Raw genomic sequence first — 15,637 nt, forward strand, 5'->3', positions numbered from 1 at the left:
TCTGCCAGCGGGCCTGAATCAAAATGGGTCTTAAAGATGATTTCCAGTCCGTACTGCGCACTCTCGAGAGTTTGTTTGCATTATCTGTTTCGTCTCATGTAAGACATCACAAAATGTAAACATTTCACAACTACATTCAAAGTTTCAAAACAACCGCCATTATGGATGCGAAGCGGTCGAAGCCTTATACTCCGTTCTTTCTCATATCATTTGAAGAAACAACTTTCTGACGATGTATTGTGCTCTGTTCTTCATTATGTTTCCAACTCGAAAAGAAGATGACTGCGTTAACTGGTATCCAATTCTAGACAAATTATCTTGAAGAATTGCAATTAAGATCTCCGTGTTTCTACTGACCCCCCGGGGGGGGGGGGTACTCCCAGAAAAATTGGGCAGGGGTGTGCGGCCCCCTTACCAAATCCCTTACCCTATTTATGACCAAAATCTGCGATATTCCCTACCCTATTTATGACCTGACCAAAAATTCGAAACCCTATTTGACCTGACCCTTAAATCAAAACCTTGTTTCAGACCTGCGTTATGATTGGTTCCCTAGTTCAGACCAATGTTAAGTTACCATAAACATAATTTGTGAAGGGCTTTTGTCGTTTTTCTTTTCGATAATGATGAAAAAGTGGCTTCTTCTTAAAAACTTACCCATATGAAGTACCCTGTTTATGACCAAAATGGCTGAAAAACCATACCATTTGGGGCCGCACATACCCTATATAGCCCATATAATGGAGTATCCCCCTCCCCTCCTCCGCTGACGTACCGTCGCAACGGCCAGTCCCTTTCCGCTGATTTGGAGGTAGAACATCGGGTTGTAACCGTCAACAAAAGGAGTAGACATGTGGAAGAATGTAGGGTTAATCAGGGTTTCTATGAGCTCTAAAAAGAGCTCCCGATCAACTCGCTGCGATTCTTGAACGGAACACATTTGATTTACTTCGCAGCGAAGAGACTGTTGGTGAACTTCTTTCGAATGCTTTGTAAATGAAGATGGTTAATTTAACTGGTCTCAACGCACAAGATACAGTTGCGAAATTTATGCAAGCATAGACGTCGCCAATTACTTTCAATAAAATACTTTTACAACAAAACTCGCTGGACCGTAAAATGTTAGCCTTCGTTTATCCCCTCCACTAACTATGGCGCCATTTCACAGCTATTACTGACTTCATGCTTGCATGAGCCGAAACATTGCCATTGTTCATAGAGGCGGAGCTTAGAGTCATTAATATGTTCGCGCGAGGTTCAAAATGAATCAGTTCAACTCCCAAAGGCTCTTGGGACGGCGAGGAATCAAAGAGAGAAAAATAATGTATGTTCCAGAAATGCTCGATTTGATACTAATTCTAGACATCGGATTTCCTTCATATGTTGCATGAGCCCTTTACACGTTTTAAGAAAACATATCCATGTGGAACGCAACGAGCTGACATCTTCATTTAGAAGAAATTCGGTCTCAAAGTTATCATACAGCTATTTCCCATACTCAAATTTACCCAGAGTAGGTCAAGTTGAACACAAAATTGATAAAGCTTAACGAGATGGTACCGAGTCAAAAATGGTTGTTATTTTATTATGAAAATCTTTTCTTTAAAAGCCATATGCAACCCTTTCCATATTTTATAGTCGAGCCGTGACAGAATAAAACGCAGGGGAACCTTTGCCTGTTGCGGCCATTTTTCTTTATTGTGTCATGCCATTTGTCGTCTCGGTCTTTCAAATTTAGCGCCATTGCACCCGTAAATATCCCAGATGTGTCACACAATTCTGCACGATGAGCTGTATATGTAGGGCTGATGAGTCGAGTCACATATAGAAGGGAAAGGGGGAAATACAATGTTACATTTTCACGACTGTTCTACAATCCATTTCCTTAGTCTATGACTCCTTGGTCAGTTCTGCTGCAGATTTCTCTTTATGCTGCAAAATTGTTTTTGTGGCTTCCATAAGGAACATCTTAGTAAGCCTGCAGGTAAAAGACATGACAAAATGGTTTTGATATTAATGCCACAACGTTAAAATCACGGTACAGTGGCCAAAGTCCGAGGGGTGACTTCGCTGTTGAAGGGGTGGCGATGCTCCTTGTCTCGTTTAGGGGGGTAAAATTGCGGATTTTGATTTATTATACAAACAACAATGAAACACCAGGTGAGCTTTCGCGCGAGAACATGATACATTCACAGGTGAAACGATGACCTTTCCAATGGCTACGTAATAAATCGCGCCTTTCATAGTAAAAGTAAAATGGTTTGGTATACGTATTTTGTTGGTGTTTAAGTAATTAACTGGACATCACATCCCCGCCTAGTGATTTGGACTCTGCCACTGCCGGTCCCAAGCCCGAATGAGACAGGAGGAGGGTTGGGCGTGGGGCTAACAAACCCTCCCCATAAAAAGGTAGCCTGCTACAGAAACAGAAATTACTCAAGACGCCTCAGCTCTTGGGAGAGAAGGTCCTTAAGAAGACGCATCAATGGTCATTGACCAGTGACCAATTTCAATTGAGAATGGTTCACAAGGCCACGGAGATGTCAGCAGACCACTCAACAGAAAATCAGATTGACCATGTTTGCATTGGAAAGAAATTCAGAAGTCGCTCCAGGACGTGAGAGTAAAAAGAGGTGCGGATGTTGCTTCAGACCAGACTTAGCTGTTGCACATCTCAAGCTAAAACTAAAGAAAAACTGGACTGGAGCAGTGCCTCGACGTAATAGCTTTGAAATCGGGCAGCTGAAAGAATGACGCAAAGAAGCTAGAGGAGTTCAGGGTCACAGTTAAAAACAAGTACCAACTTCTCTAGGAACGGATGAAAGATGACGAGACTGTTGATTTTATTTGGATGGGAGTGAAGGAGTCTTTAATTTCAACTTGTAGGTAGGTACTTGCCCCCAAAAAACACCACAAGGATAGGATAGCACATACATACTAACAACTTGTGACAATGTGAAAGGTGAATTGATCAACATGACATGAGCGTGGGACAAAGAAAAAATCCGAGGCCCTGACAAGAATCGAACCCAGGAACTCCCGAACAACGGGCGGGAAGCGAGCTGTGAGAACTGATGGAGAAGAAGGCCAGTTCATATGTGACCGGCGTCTTGCATACTGCTAGGATCTGCACTGTTGTAACCATTGTGAGTAGTGATAAGTGAATTCACCATCTTTATTCACTTATCACAACTAGTGAAAGCTAGGAAAGCTTGATCATAACTTATATCACATCACAATTAAACAAACTTGATACATTAATTAAGCAACACATACCATCTATAAAGGTTTGGGAAGTACTGGTTTAAATAGACCATTAGTAGACCCGGTTCACTTGAAATCCAAACTTCATCCAAGTTGTTTGCCATGCTCACTACCATTAACTCTGCACAGCGCTCAGTCGACATTAATTGTAAGCCAGATATATCAGGTGGATCCTTAAACTTCTGCAAGGGCAAAAGTCACTGAAAATTTATTTCAAATGGCGATTACACTTACAGTTACATTACTGAATGCCAGTTGCTGATAGCTCTTCATTGTAAACACACAAAGTCGGTTTCTGTCCCGTAGACACGACTCAGCACTGTAGTACTCATGTCTAGATGCCTTGGGCATGAGAGTTACATGACACGTTGTTCTCATTTCAATTGGCCAATCAAAGTCTAAGATAACAAGTAGGAATAGAAACTAGGAAAAGTGTACCTTGGATTTGCTGTGTCCTGTCTACTCACATCATTATGCCAGCGTGGTTGCCCGAAGGTGTAGTGGATATCACGCCCAACTAGTAGTATGCAGGGAGACGCAGATTCGAATCCTGTTCGGGACGAGAAGTTTTTCTTTCATTTCAGAGACATGTGTCAAAAGCCGCTTAAGGTGGCCGAACACAGTTTTCGCGCGCGCTTTTGCTGATGCAATTCAGCGCGCGCACAAGGATTGAAAAACAAACATGCCTTCAATAGAGCGATCATTTTATTTACTCACCACCCACACTATATGCGCTATTTTTCTCCATTATTGAACGCAGTGTATTGATGCCTTTAGTCTTATATTACAAAGCTATGTTAGAAAAGGTAACGACGCAAAGAACCCAGCAATTCTCAGCTTTTTCTTTGTTACCGAAAGAACCCAGTTAAATGCAGCGCATGCGCAGTTGCTCGAAAAAATGAGACCGATTGCTTTTGCAGAAACTTGCCGATTTCTAACGATCCAGTCGATAGAATTTAAAGAAATTTGGCAAAAAAATAATTCAGAAACCACGCGAATGATCTATCGCAAAAAATCTGAATTTTGACATAGGGAATTTTTAATAATACAGAACATGCAGTGAAAACGATTTACGGCGAATTACGAAAGTCGCCTATGTCAAAATTTTATTAGAACAGTGTTGACAGAAGGGATTTAATGTCAATTCATAGTGGGCAAATGATGAAAAAAATCTAACGACTGAATTTTTTTTAAATAAACGAAAACCATTTTTTAAGCCTTGTTTTTAACCAGCCCCGTTGCCATGGCAACAGCACTCACCTTAGCCAAAATGTGAGAATAAACCCTTCTGTGGTTAACCTTGACTCTTGCAAAAAACGGGCGCCAAAGCATAAATAGCTTTAAAGTAATGGTGAATTAGGCAGAGGCTCTTGAAAACTGTGTTCGGCCACCTTAACCCTTGCAAGTTATTTACACCTTTTTATTTAAGTCTGAGATGTCTAACATAGTTGACATCCCAGACAAGCCATTGTTTGTCTAAAAATTGGCAGTATGACAAAATGGCACTACCCGTAAGAGTCAATGTATGTTAGGGTATAAACCCTTACAACTATCGAGAGCTAACCACTGTCCAGTTGGTGATATTTAGACTAACCTGCCTGCTTTTAAGGCTAACCAAGAGGTGCCATTTCGTTATTTTGCCATTTTGTGTTTTCTACACGCCCCTGGACATACAAGGTACTAGGCAACGTTTCGTGGTGGTATACCATGATATTCCACGAGTCACTTTATTTTGTTGGCACACACAAAAGCCTATAGATGTGTGTATACCAAGAAAATACAATTGACAAGTGGGATATTCCATTTTATATAATACGTCAAATTATTTGTTGCATTTTGATTAGTTCTCACCTATGATCTATTAGAGGGAAGAAGAATTGATGACATCAATATAACAAACATTTTCCCTGTTTTTTTTTTTTTTTTAAATGACGGAAAGCTTTCAGAATTTGGATAATATTTTACAAGATTGGGTGAAAGATAACTAAGGTACAAAATGCCTTGCCAAGGCTGCGAGAAGATAAAAAAAGCCGTTTCTTTTTAGAAAATGACCCAGAAAAAATACTCAAGCTGTCCCATTCAGCATTCGAGTGAGACTAAGCCAAACACAAAATTGGTCTTGTAAGAAACCATGATTGCTTTGTCTCGAATTTAACAAACCCAATAAAATGAAAATGTTTAGGAGAATATATTTTTTAAAAAATTCAACTTTTTTCAGTCTCAAAATAATTGTTGCCACAGACTGATGTCAGGAATGAAACATCAAAACATCACTTCTTAAAATCAGTTAAAGTAAAGTTAACACAATTAACCTTGCTTTCCGACACAAAATGTTCCAGTCCGTTTCAGGGCACAGCAGTCAGGCAAAGTATAGGCTCACCAAAGCTCACGGCCAACTGTATCGCAGCTAGAAAGTGTCTCCGACACTATATCAAACTGATTTGAGAATCACCAAACACAGAAGTCACAGAAGACACAAATTTCCACCTTCACTAACGCTCCTTTCATTCAAAACTCTAATTGAATAGCCTCCAACGTTGACTGCAACTGCAAGTTTTGAACCAAGCATATATTTTCCTCCTGCAATATTCAAGGCAACGTCCGGGTTTTCAGCTCACAGGGCTGCTCTGATGACAAAAACTGACTTGATTTTTCAGGCTTTTTCTATAAGACTTGTAGATTTCGCAGTGAAATTCTGCTTTCCCAGTAAGTTTTCATTCTATGAGAAGTGATGCTCTATTCAAGGTTGACAGTGCCAATTGATTTCCCTGAACCAATCACAATTCTTTGCTATGCATAATAATCAATTAGATTACTTCATATTGTGTAGACCATAGATTTTCTCAAATTGTTATTTCTGTGTTACTTTGTCAAAGTAGGCAATTGAGGCCCAGCTTTCGAGTTTATATAAGTTGAGAGATTGTGAATTAAAAAAGCTTCTCCTGTGGTACCTTGTTTCATTATTACATAAAACAAATAGATCATTTCCATGTTGCCATGAATCTGTTCAGTAATAGATCACAGACAACGTCAAAATGTGGTAAGAACATCAGTGACACACTCGGCTATCGCCTTGTGTGCCACATTTTTGTTATCACCAGATTTTGATGTCATCTGTGATCAGTATTACTGAGCAGATGCAAGGCAACATGGAATCTGTTTGTTAAGTATATCATGAGAAAGTGCTGCATGACCATTTAATACCATGTCTACTGGTGTAAATGTATATCAATAGCTCTATGTTACTTCATATTACATGTTTTACTAAAGCACACTTTTATTTAGTATTTTATCCATTTGATGGATATTTAACTAGTTTTTTTCCTCTCATTTTATTATTATGTTTGTCATGCATTTTATACATGAGCCCCTGGCTCAGATACTGAGGGCAACCTAATCCCATGCACGACATCAATAAATTAATTGATTGATTGATTGATGTCAGTATCTGTCATAGAACATACAGTGGCCAACACAAACACTGCAGTGCGTGATGGGAGGATTGGGTGTAAAACAATGGCTTTCCTGTATCCTGATTGAGCGATCCTTAAAGGGTTACAAGTCTTTATAGATATATCGATCAAAAACGCATTGTTTTCTTACTTCATCAATGTTCTCAGTGAAAAAATGAAGAGAAATGTTTGTCTTGACAGGTCCTGGCAGAACAGTCTGTACATGGATGTTGTGCTCAGCCAGCTCCAGCCGTGCAGTATCAAAGTAGCCCTAACAAAATGATAATGGCCATAAGTACCTGATGCATTTTCTGGCCATTAGACTTAGTGTTGTTTCCAAGACAGAGCCATTAGGGAGCACTGGCCAGGGGTTGAAGGGGAAACAGAATTAACTGTTTCCTGTGGGATCAAGCAAGCATATAATTCTGAAAGAACTAAAGAATGTTTCAAAATTTCCTATTTGACTTGAGACTTAACAAGCTTGATTTTCACCACTCTCTCAAGTCTAGCCTGTGGTGGGTGATTGAAGCCTCACTTGAGACACGACCTGATTATACCCCATTCAAGCTATTGTTTCCTCATGAAGTTCAATTTAAATACTGTTGTTTCCTTGGACATTATTATGTGAGAAAAGAAGATAAAACAAGAAATAGACAGTCTTAATTTAACAAAAAAAAAAAGATTAAGTAAAAAGGTATGTTGTTGCGCGATTTAGCCATGTGCTGACATGTGTTAGTAATTTCTACAGGTAGCTTGCAGATGCACTTCAATTAGCAGCATTTGTGCCCTATTAGTACATACCTGCAATGCATGTTTACTGGCACAATAAGTTGCTGAAAAAGGTACGCCTATGAAGAATATTTAATTTTACACATAGTTATCAGTATTACTACAGAATTCACTCACAAAATTATTTCATCATAAAAATCAGCTGCACGTTCGGTTGGTTGGTCTGTCATTCAGTCAGTCAGTCTGTCAGTCAGTCATCCAGTCATTCAGTCAGTCAGTCAGTCAGTCAGTCAGTCATTCATTCATTCAGTCCATCCATCAGCCAAATTGAGTCAGTCAGTCAGTCAGTTAGTCAGTTAATCAGTCAAATTGAGTCAGTCAGTCAGTCAGACTGCATTAGTCATTCAGTCAGTCATATTGAGTCAGTCAGTCAGTCAGTCAGTCATTCAGTCAGTCAGTAAGTCATATTAAGTCAGTCAGTCGAATCGAGTCAGTCAGTCAGTCTGTCAGTCAGTCAGTCGGTCAGCCAGCCATTCAGTCAGTCAGTCAGTCAGTCAGATTGAGTCAGTCAGTCACTCGATCAGTCACTCAGTCAGTCAGTCAGTCAGTCAGTCAGTCATCAGGCACTCCTTTCAAGACTTTTCAGTTTTATAAAACAAGTTTAACAATAAATCATTTAAACCCATGCAGTTAATACATATTTTATAAAACCCAAAACTTGTCAAATTTAGTCATTCCAACAAATGAATTAAAATTAATGACATTACATGTTTTTCCAGCAGTACTGCTCACCACCACAATCTGCCCCTCGTGACGTTCAATCATATGCGGGAGGACTGCTTTGGTCAAAGAGATGGGACCAACAAGGTTTAAATCCAAAAGTGCTCTATCCACCTCTAATGATGTTTTTTTCACCAAAGCTATCTGTGACCTACCAGCATTGTTCACCAGAATGTCAACCTAATACATTGAGAAAACAACTGAACTGGTAGTCCTGCTTCAAATGCCTCATGTTAATCTGCTGTTGTTTTCTTGGGCTTTGTTTTTTTATTTCTATTAAGGTTCAGTGCATGACGATCGATTGTGCAAAATTGGGAATGCACTTGGGCATGAATAAAGAAATAATGACACCGGAATGTTCTAACTACAAAAGTTATACTAAACCAGTCTATTGCACCTGAGTATATGACTGTACCTCATAGAACAAGAAAATCACTTATTTATAAATATTAATATAAATTATAATATCATATTTCATGGCAATATCAAAACATCAAACAAAACTTGTCTCTGTTAAAACTTCATTACATAATTCGTGAGTCTATATAATATAAAAGTCATTATTTTTATTGTAACTGTGCACAGTAAAATTATTGGACAGATTATGAAATACACCTGTACACACAGCTGGTCTATCACAAAACACCTTTTTGTAATGTCATCTGACTACTAATTTAACCCAGGCTCCAGCGGAGTATTGGACCTCTCTCCTTCCAAAACATAATTGTTGTTTTCATTGCAGAATCAGTGTATAATACCAGCAAAATTGCCTTGTTTGACAGTCTGAAACCCTGTCTTTACATTATCAAGAAAAAAACACTGTATACCTTTCCAAAGTGTTTGAGGACATCTTGAGTCAGTTTTTCATGTGTGTCATATTTTAGCAAGTCCAAGGGAAGGACAAGAATATCTTGATCTGTTTTAAATGAGGAATCATGAGCAATGGCAATGGCTGAAATATAAAAATCTACATAAAATTTATTATGAAATGGGCATTAGAAATTAGCCAATAACAGTAAAATTAATTATACAAGAGGGTTTACATGAATTTTTTTTTTACGTGTCAGACGTGGCACAAAGAGCCCAAAGTCTAAACGTTATCATATAAAGGTATCCAGCAAGTGGATTTTAAAACAATGAGATTAACATCAACTCGGGAAATGGTTGCTGGTGAGATTTCATTCTAACTTGTAATATTATTGGTTTTTATTATATGGCTGGTCTCACAACGACTGGGAACTACCGAATTCATGAATTTGATTGGCTGAAATCGATATTGACCGCAGCCTAGATTTTCCCATCTAGGCCGGCATCTAGACCGCTTTCATTTTGCATTGAAAAAGTAGCAAACTCAAACACAAAAATGTTCACCGTTTTCTTTTATTTTTTTCTCAATCATTTATGGAGGTGCCAAAAAGCCTGATGACAAAAAAAAGTAAAGAGGACGAGCAAATTTTGGCAGGTTTAAGTTAAGCTCATCTTCATTTGCAAGCAAAATGTCAGCAAACCAGTTACATTAAACGAATTAAAGTTTTCTTCTTTGCCATAAAATAAACATCTTATTAACCGAGCTAAGTCGATCTGTATGGGAGAATCTTGACCTAGGTTGTGTGTACAGAACTCACTGCGTTTGGTCTGTACTCACGACCTCGGTGAAGATTCTTCCATACAGACCTCCTGCTTGGTTAATAAGAGCTAAGTAATAATAATAATAATAATAATAATAATAATAATAATAATAATAATGGCATTTCGGGCAGTATATCCACAGGGTGGCTCTTCGCCTGCCCGATGCTAACTAAATTTACAATTTTACTTGTAAATTTACAATTTACAATTTACAAGTAATAATATTGTAATAATATTGTAATATTATTGGTATAAAGCCGACATGCATCATGCTGTGTAATCTAATGGCAAGACAATTAACTCTCACAGTGCCTCTCTCCACCCAGGTGTATAAATGGGTACCAGCAAACTTAACGCTGGGGGTAAACCATCCAGGGGGGAGTAGAAATACTCCTAGTCACTTCATGCAACAGAAACTGAGATAAGCTGCGGCTTGATGAGCCACTTTGCTCGTATGCAGACTTTATCTTTTACCTTTACCCTTGCAAGGCTGCTCTTCTATGAAAAACTGTGGTGACATAATCAAATCATTCAGGGACCTTGACCCGATGTGTGTGTGTCTGGGTGTGTGTGGGGGACTCCCAAATAAAAAGGATGGGGAGTCTCCTCGTACCTTTTTGGGGTTAAAAACGTGGTTTTGGTCCCTCTTAGGATGCTTAGCCTCAAAAGGTCCACAGCGGGAGCTTTTGCAGTACCTTTAAGGGTATTGAGCCGGGAAAATGTGGCAGGAGATAATGTGTTATGTAAGAATTGGTACCTCTTTGAAGGGGACAAAAAAATTCCGACGAGCACCCCCGTCAGGGAGTTTGCTTGTCGCGAATCAGATGGCAAGCTGTTCTACAGCTCAGCTCTAGACAATAAATCGGGGAGCTATCGTTTGTTTGGGCAGAGATTGCGCCAGAGAGTCCGGGGCTGGGCAAGTGTCCGTCCTCTGGCCGTGGTAAAATTTCCAAAGCCCCGGAGCTTTAAGGAGATCTCAAAAGCTTGCCATTAAAATAGTACGACGTACTTAATTTATCCAAAACCATTTTGCCCAAGTTATTTTATCTTAATTCAAGCTACCTGCACAATTCTTCTTGACTCTCTCTAATTCTGCCTTCCTTCTCGCAGACAGTACTAATTTGCCGCCATATTTGACTAGTTCATAAGCCAAATATTCACCGATACCGCTCGAAGCGCCAGTAATCCAGACCACTTTCCCGCGCAAGGCAACCGCTGGATCTTGACCAATCCTCTCATAAATCATCAATAAAAAATCACCATCTTGGAATTTGAAAAGTAAGAAACAAACAAGAGGGACAAGAACTGCAGCGATCAGGAAATTTCGGCCCATTACGATGACCTTGCAACTTATGACCACGTCTGTAACAAGACACGTGACCAATCGATGATAAAACAAAAAAATTATTGGAATAGGAATCGGGACCAAGGACTAAACTGAACTGGACAGGGAATGGGAAATACGGAGTTTTGGTTTTACCTAAACGTGTTACACCACAAAGAACGTATAATCGATAAACCTGCGGAATTTTATCTATTTTTTTTTTTTTCATTATTCGAGAACTTTGTGTTTAGAGATTCCTTCAGTTGCTATACATTATTTGGCATGGGAGAGATTTGTCTGATTTTGCCACTTAGTCCCCGTTTAGTCCTTAATAAATTAGTTGAACCTCACTATTCCAAACTCTCAGGGGAATCAAAAAATGGCTCGAAATAGCAGGAGGTCGAAATAACCGATAGTAAATGACTGAAGCGCAAATCCAAGGGAATGGTTTTAAGTTCGACATAACCGAATTCGATTTAGCGGGGTCCAACTGAAATGCTATATCTTTGCTGCTTGTATTTGGTCTCGATAGAAAATAGATTAGCATGGAAATGGTTGTTTGAGTTGTCTGCGAGAGTAAAAGTAACGTGTAAGGTAAATCTGTGAGCCCAAGAGAAAAATTCTTTTCGCTAACGTATTTTTGCCACATGCGACTTTAATAAGTATCTCTCTGCGCGAACTGCTGAATTTAGTTTTTTGCAAAATTAAAGGTGATTAATAGGAAAGATATTTGTTTACAAACATTGTTTTTGTTATATAAATGTACAAACCGTTAAACAAAAAAATTCTTTGTTTCACCAACCAATAGTTCTCTGGTTGGCATCTTAATAACAATAGATGACGTCACTGAGTCTTTGCTATTCTGTCTCAAATGGTTGGCCGATCGTTTGAGACCATTATTGCAGCATAAAGTGATAAAGATTGGTAGTAATCCATCAGATGATAAGCGAGAGAGTGCTGCAAAGGGTTGTCATGCACCTTGATTAAAACGAAGCAAACATGGACAATAGACGTATTGGGTTAACGTGTTTACAGCTTGTTGCCACCCAATTCATACCACGTGATGATTCATTTGGGAGGTTGCAATTGTTCTGTTTGTACATACACTCATGCACTCAGCTGCGCGTGACAATTGGACAATTGCACAATTGGAACCACACGTGATCTGAATTGGCTGGCAACAAGGATAAACACTTAAGCCGAATACGTCTATAGCTTTCTTTTTTACATTAAAGCCGAAACATGATTAGAGTAAAGCTGCAACAAGTCGCAGGGACAAGTCCCATCGTGTGAACTGGCCATTTTTGCTTCAAAATCTGGTCGCAGGGAACAAACTTTGGTCCCTGCGACTAGTCCCACGAATTCAAACCAGTTTGAATTTTTGGGACAAGTCCCTGCGACTTGTTCCTCAGAACGCTTCATGTGAACTGTTCGTGGGCCAAGTCTCTGCGACTTGTTCCTCAGAACGCTTCATGTGAACTGTTCTTGGGACAAGTCTCTGCGACTTGTTCCTCAAAACGCTTCGTGTGAACTGTTCTTGGGACAAGTCCCTGCGACTTGTTCCTCAAAACGCTTCATGTCAACTGTTCGTGGGACAAGTCTCTGCGACTTGTTCCTCAGAACGCTTCATGTGAACTGTTCTTGGGACAAGTCTCTGCGACTTGTTCCTCAAAACGCTTCGTGTGAACTGTTCTTGGGACAAGTCTCTGCGACTTGTTCCTCAGAACGCTTCGTGTGAACTGTTCTTGGGACAAGTCCCTGCGACTTGTTCCTCAAAACGCTTCGTGTGAACTGTTCTTGGGACAAGTCTCTGCGACTTGTTCCTCAAAACGCTTCGTGTGAACTGTTCGTGGGACAAGTCTCTGCGACTTGTTCCTCAGAACGCTTCATGTGAACTGTTCTTGGGACAAGTCTCTGCGACTTGTTCCTCAAAACGCTTCGTGTGAACTGTTCTTGGGACAAGTCTCTGCGACTTGTTCCTCAAAACGCTTCGTGTGAACTGTTCTTGGGACAAGTCCCTGCGACTTGTTCCTCAAAACGCTTCGTGTGAACTGTTCTTGGGACAGGTCTCTGCGACTTGTTCCTCAAAACGCTTCGTGTGAACTGTTCTTGGGACAAGTCCCTGCGACTTGTTCCTCAAAACGCTTCGTGTGAACTGTTCTTGGGACAAGTCCCTGCGACTTGTTCCTCAAAACGCTTCGTGTGAACTGTTCTTGGGACAAGTCCCTGCGACTTGTTCCTCAAAACGCTTCGTGTGAACTGTTCTTGGGACAAGTCCCTGCGACTTGTTCCTCAAAACGCTTCGTGTGAACTGTTCTTGGGACAAGTCTCTGCGACTTGTTCCTCAAAACGCTTCGTGTGAACTGTTCTTGGGACAAGTCTCTGCGACTTGCTCCTCAAAACGCTTCGTGTGAACTGTTCTTGGGACAAGTCTCTGCGACTTGTTCCTCAAAACGCTTCGTGTGAACTGTTCTTGGGACAAGTCTCTGCGACTTGTTCCTCAAAACGCTTCGTGTGAACTGTTCTTGGGACAAGTCCCTGCGACTTGTTCCTCAAAACGCTTCGTGTGAACTGTTCTTGGGACAAGTCTCTGCGACTTGTTCCTCAAAACGCTTCGTGTGAACTGTTCTTGGGACAAGTCTCTGCGACTTGTTCCTCAAAACGCTTCGTGTGAACTGTTCTTGGGACAAGTCTCTGCGACTTGTTCCTCAGAACGCTTCATGTGAACTGTTCTGTGAACTTTTGGTTGGTCTAGAGAACGCCTCGGGTGTAGGTGAAACACGTAAACAGGTGTTTGAAATTGTTTATTAGAAGCAGATTATGAATCGAGAACATATGCATGTAAAAAAACGTTTGTAACTTCACTTGGAGGAAAACAACTACTACAGTACAGCAAAGTTAACGTAATTAGGAAATATATAATTTTAACCTACACTGACAAAGATAATAGAAGCAAAACGGTATATACTTCTTTTATACCCTAAAGTTTACCTTCCGGTGCTTTTAAATGAATAAACAATTGAGATTAGCGCTCACCGGCGTGGGAGGGGGGGAGGGCGGGGAGGGGGGTACTCTCATTTAAAAAGGATGGGGGCGCCCGTCCGAAATTTTGAAAAGAACACCTAAGAGGTACCAAGATCCTGTTTTGTGGGCGTGGCTTTGAAAATTTTTCTCCCCTGAGAGGCACCAATTCTTACATAATACATTATCTCATGTCAATTTTTTTTGACTCAAAACCCTTAAAGCTACCACAAAAGTTCCCGCAGTGGACCTCTTGAGGCTAAACACCCATAAGGTCGGATTCACGGTGCAATGTTGCCCCCACAGGCTCAACTGCATCGTGTATCCACCCCTGAAATTGTTGCGCGCAATATTGCAGCAGTAGAATTTCGTCCAACTTCTGCGACGTTGCACGCAACAAATTTCTTCGTGTACCCAAATTTCAGGGTTCAGCCAATCAAATCTCACATTCAAATTTAACCGCTGATCCGAATGTCGCCCGTCGTACGTTCCACATAAATTCAAGTCAAGTTTACGGGTCGTCAAAAAAGAAAGTAATGGCTTGGTCAGCCGCAGAAGAAACTATGCTAATTGACGATTACAGAGGTAAGTAATCTTTTTCCTAAGCCCTACCTGTGGTTCGGAGTCCAAACGTTTTGTTCTGGATATTTTCATTCACTTCTTTTACCAGCTTTTATACTGCTCGCGTGGTGGCAAGGAGTAGTCGTAGCGCGCGGAATTTTGTTCCGTTTATCGATATACAAAGGAAGAAAAGGATTTTGGATTGCGCGATGTAAACATGATTGGATGAGAGCTTGGTAGAAGCTCATCAGAAATTGCGCGAAATATTGCAACCGTGTAGCCACGTCGAGTAAATAATCGTGCGCGCAATATTGCACTGTACATACGGGTCTTAAAGAGGTACCAAAACCGCTGTTTTGAATTGACCCCTGAAAGATACGACGAGCACCCCCGTCCTTTTTATATGGGATTGCCTTATCATCCTCAACACAGATTGTGTCGGGAACTACACTGGAATTACGTTTTGCCGCATGTGATTGCGACAGATGGTAGTCGTTTGTTATTGTTCTGTCTGAAAGGGAAAAAAATGTATGTATTAATCGCGGTGTGTACTGAAGAGATAAAGATCGATAACCGGAGAATTTTATTTTACAGGATGGCTTATCACGAGTGAGGCATAATTCTCATAATAAAACATTAAAAATGTGAGAGAGCATGTGAATACTGTGTCGCCAAGTAGAATTAGGCTATAGCGATGGAAATTCAGTGATGTCTATCGGCTGCTAGCGTGATAGCGCGATAGTAGAAACGATGACAGTAAGGGAAATGGTCTTATCCACAACGGAAATACCAGGGAATTAGTAAGCAAGTGGTAAATGATTCGTGATTTCACAGGTCGATTTCAAAGGTACGTGGGTGACTTCATATAAAATAGATC

At 40.3% G+C, this 15,637-nt stretch overlaps 1 protein-coding gene and 1 long non-coding RNA gene across 3 annotated transcripts; both read right to left on the bottom strand.

Moving 5' to 3' along the window:
* Positions 1–1,557: 1,557 nt before the first annotated feature.
* LOC110052410 (dehydrogenase/reductase SDR family member 7-like) lies at positions 1,558–11,250 on the bottom strand. Of its 2 annotated transcripts, none has more exons than XM_089277091.1 (7): positions 10,917–11,250; positions 9,053–9,192; positions 8,213–8,405; positions 7,518–7,564; positions 6,868–6,987; positions 3,277–3,446; positions 1,558–1,978 (listed from the first exon to the last, which is right to left on the bottom strand). In XM_089277091.1, exons 1-7 carry the CDS (start codon positions 11,185–11,187, stop codon positions 1,891–1,893), a joined length of 1,029 nt encoding a protein of 342 aa, XP_089133217.1. In that variant the 5' UTR covers positions 11,188–11,250; the 3' UTR covers positions 1,558–1,890. The 2 variants fall into 2 exon arrangements, with proteins under 2 accessions (XP_089133217.1, XP_089133218.1); XM_089277092.1 differs by having other exon boundaries at positions 9,053–9,177; positions 10,917–11,249.
* On the bottom strand, positions 3,832–6,861 carry LOC149098351 (uncharacterized). Its single transcript, XR_016203518.1, has 2 exons — positions 4,656–6,861; positions 3,832–3,867 (listed from the first exon to the last, which is right to left on the bottom strand). It is a non-coding gene; the product is annotated as an uncharacterized LOC149098351 (long non-coding RNA).
* Positions 11,251–15,637: the final 4,387 nt, after the last annotated feature.

The sequence above is a fragment of the Orbicella faveolata genome, unplaced genomic scaffold (genome assembly GCF_042242905.1).
Source record: "Orbicella faveolata isolate gen_17 unplaced genomic scaffold, um_ofav_v1 contig_46, whole genome shotgun sequence".
In the NCBI taxonomy this organism is placed as follows: domain Eukaryota; kingdom Metazoa; phylum Cnidaria; class Anthozoa; order Scleractinia; family Merulinidae; genus Orbicella; species Orbicella faveolata.

Bases quoted from the DNA above. Each gene is read 5' to 3' on its own strand.
- LOC110052410 (XM_089277091.1), bottom strand. From the start codon at position 11,187: ATGGGCCGAAATTTCCTGATCGCTGCAGTTCTTGTCCCTCTTGTTTGT. The intron at 8,406-9,052 runs GTATACAGTGTT...TCAATGTATTAG, and splicing joins TCCTCAAACACTTTGGAAAG to GTTGACATTCTGGTGAACAA. The intron at 1,979-3,276 runs GTATGTGTTGCT...TTTTACCTGCAG, and splicing joins TTCCCAAACCTTTATAGATG to GCTTACTAAGATGTTCCTTA.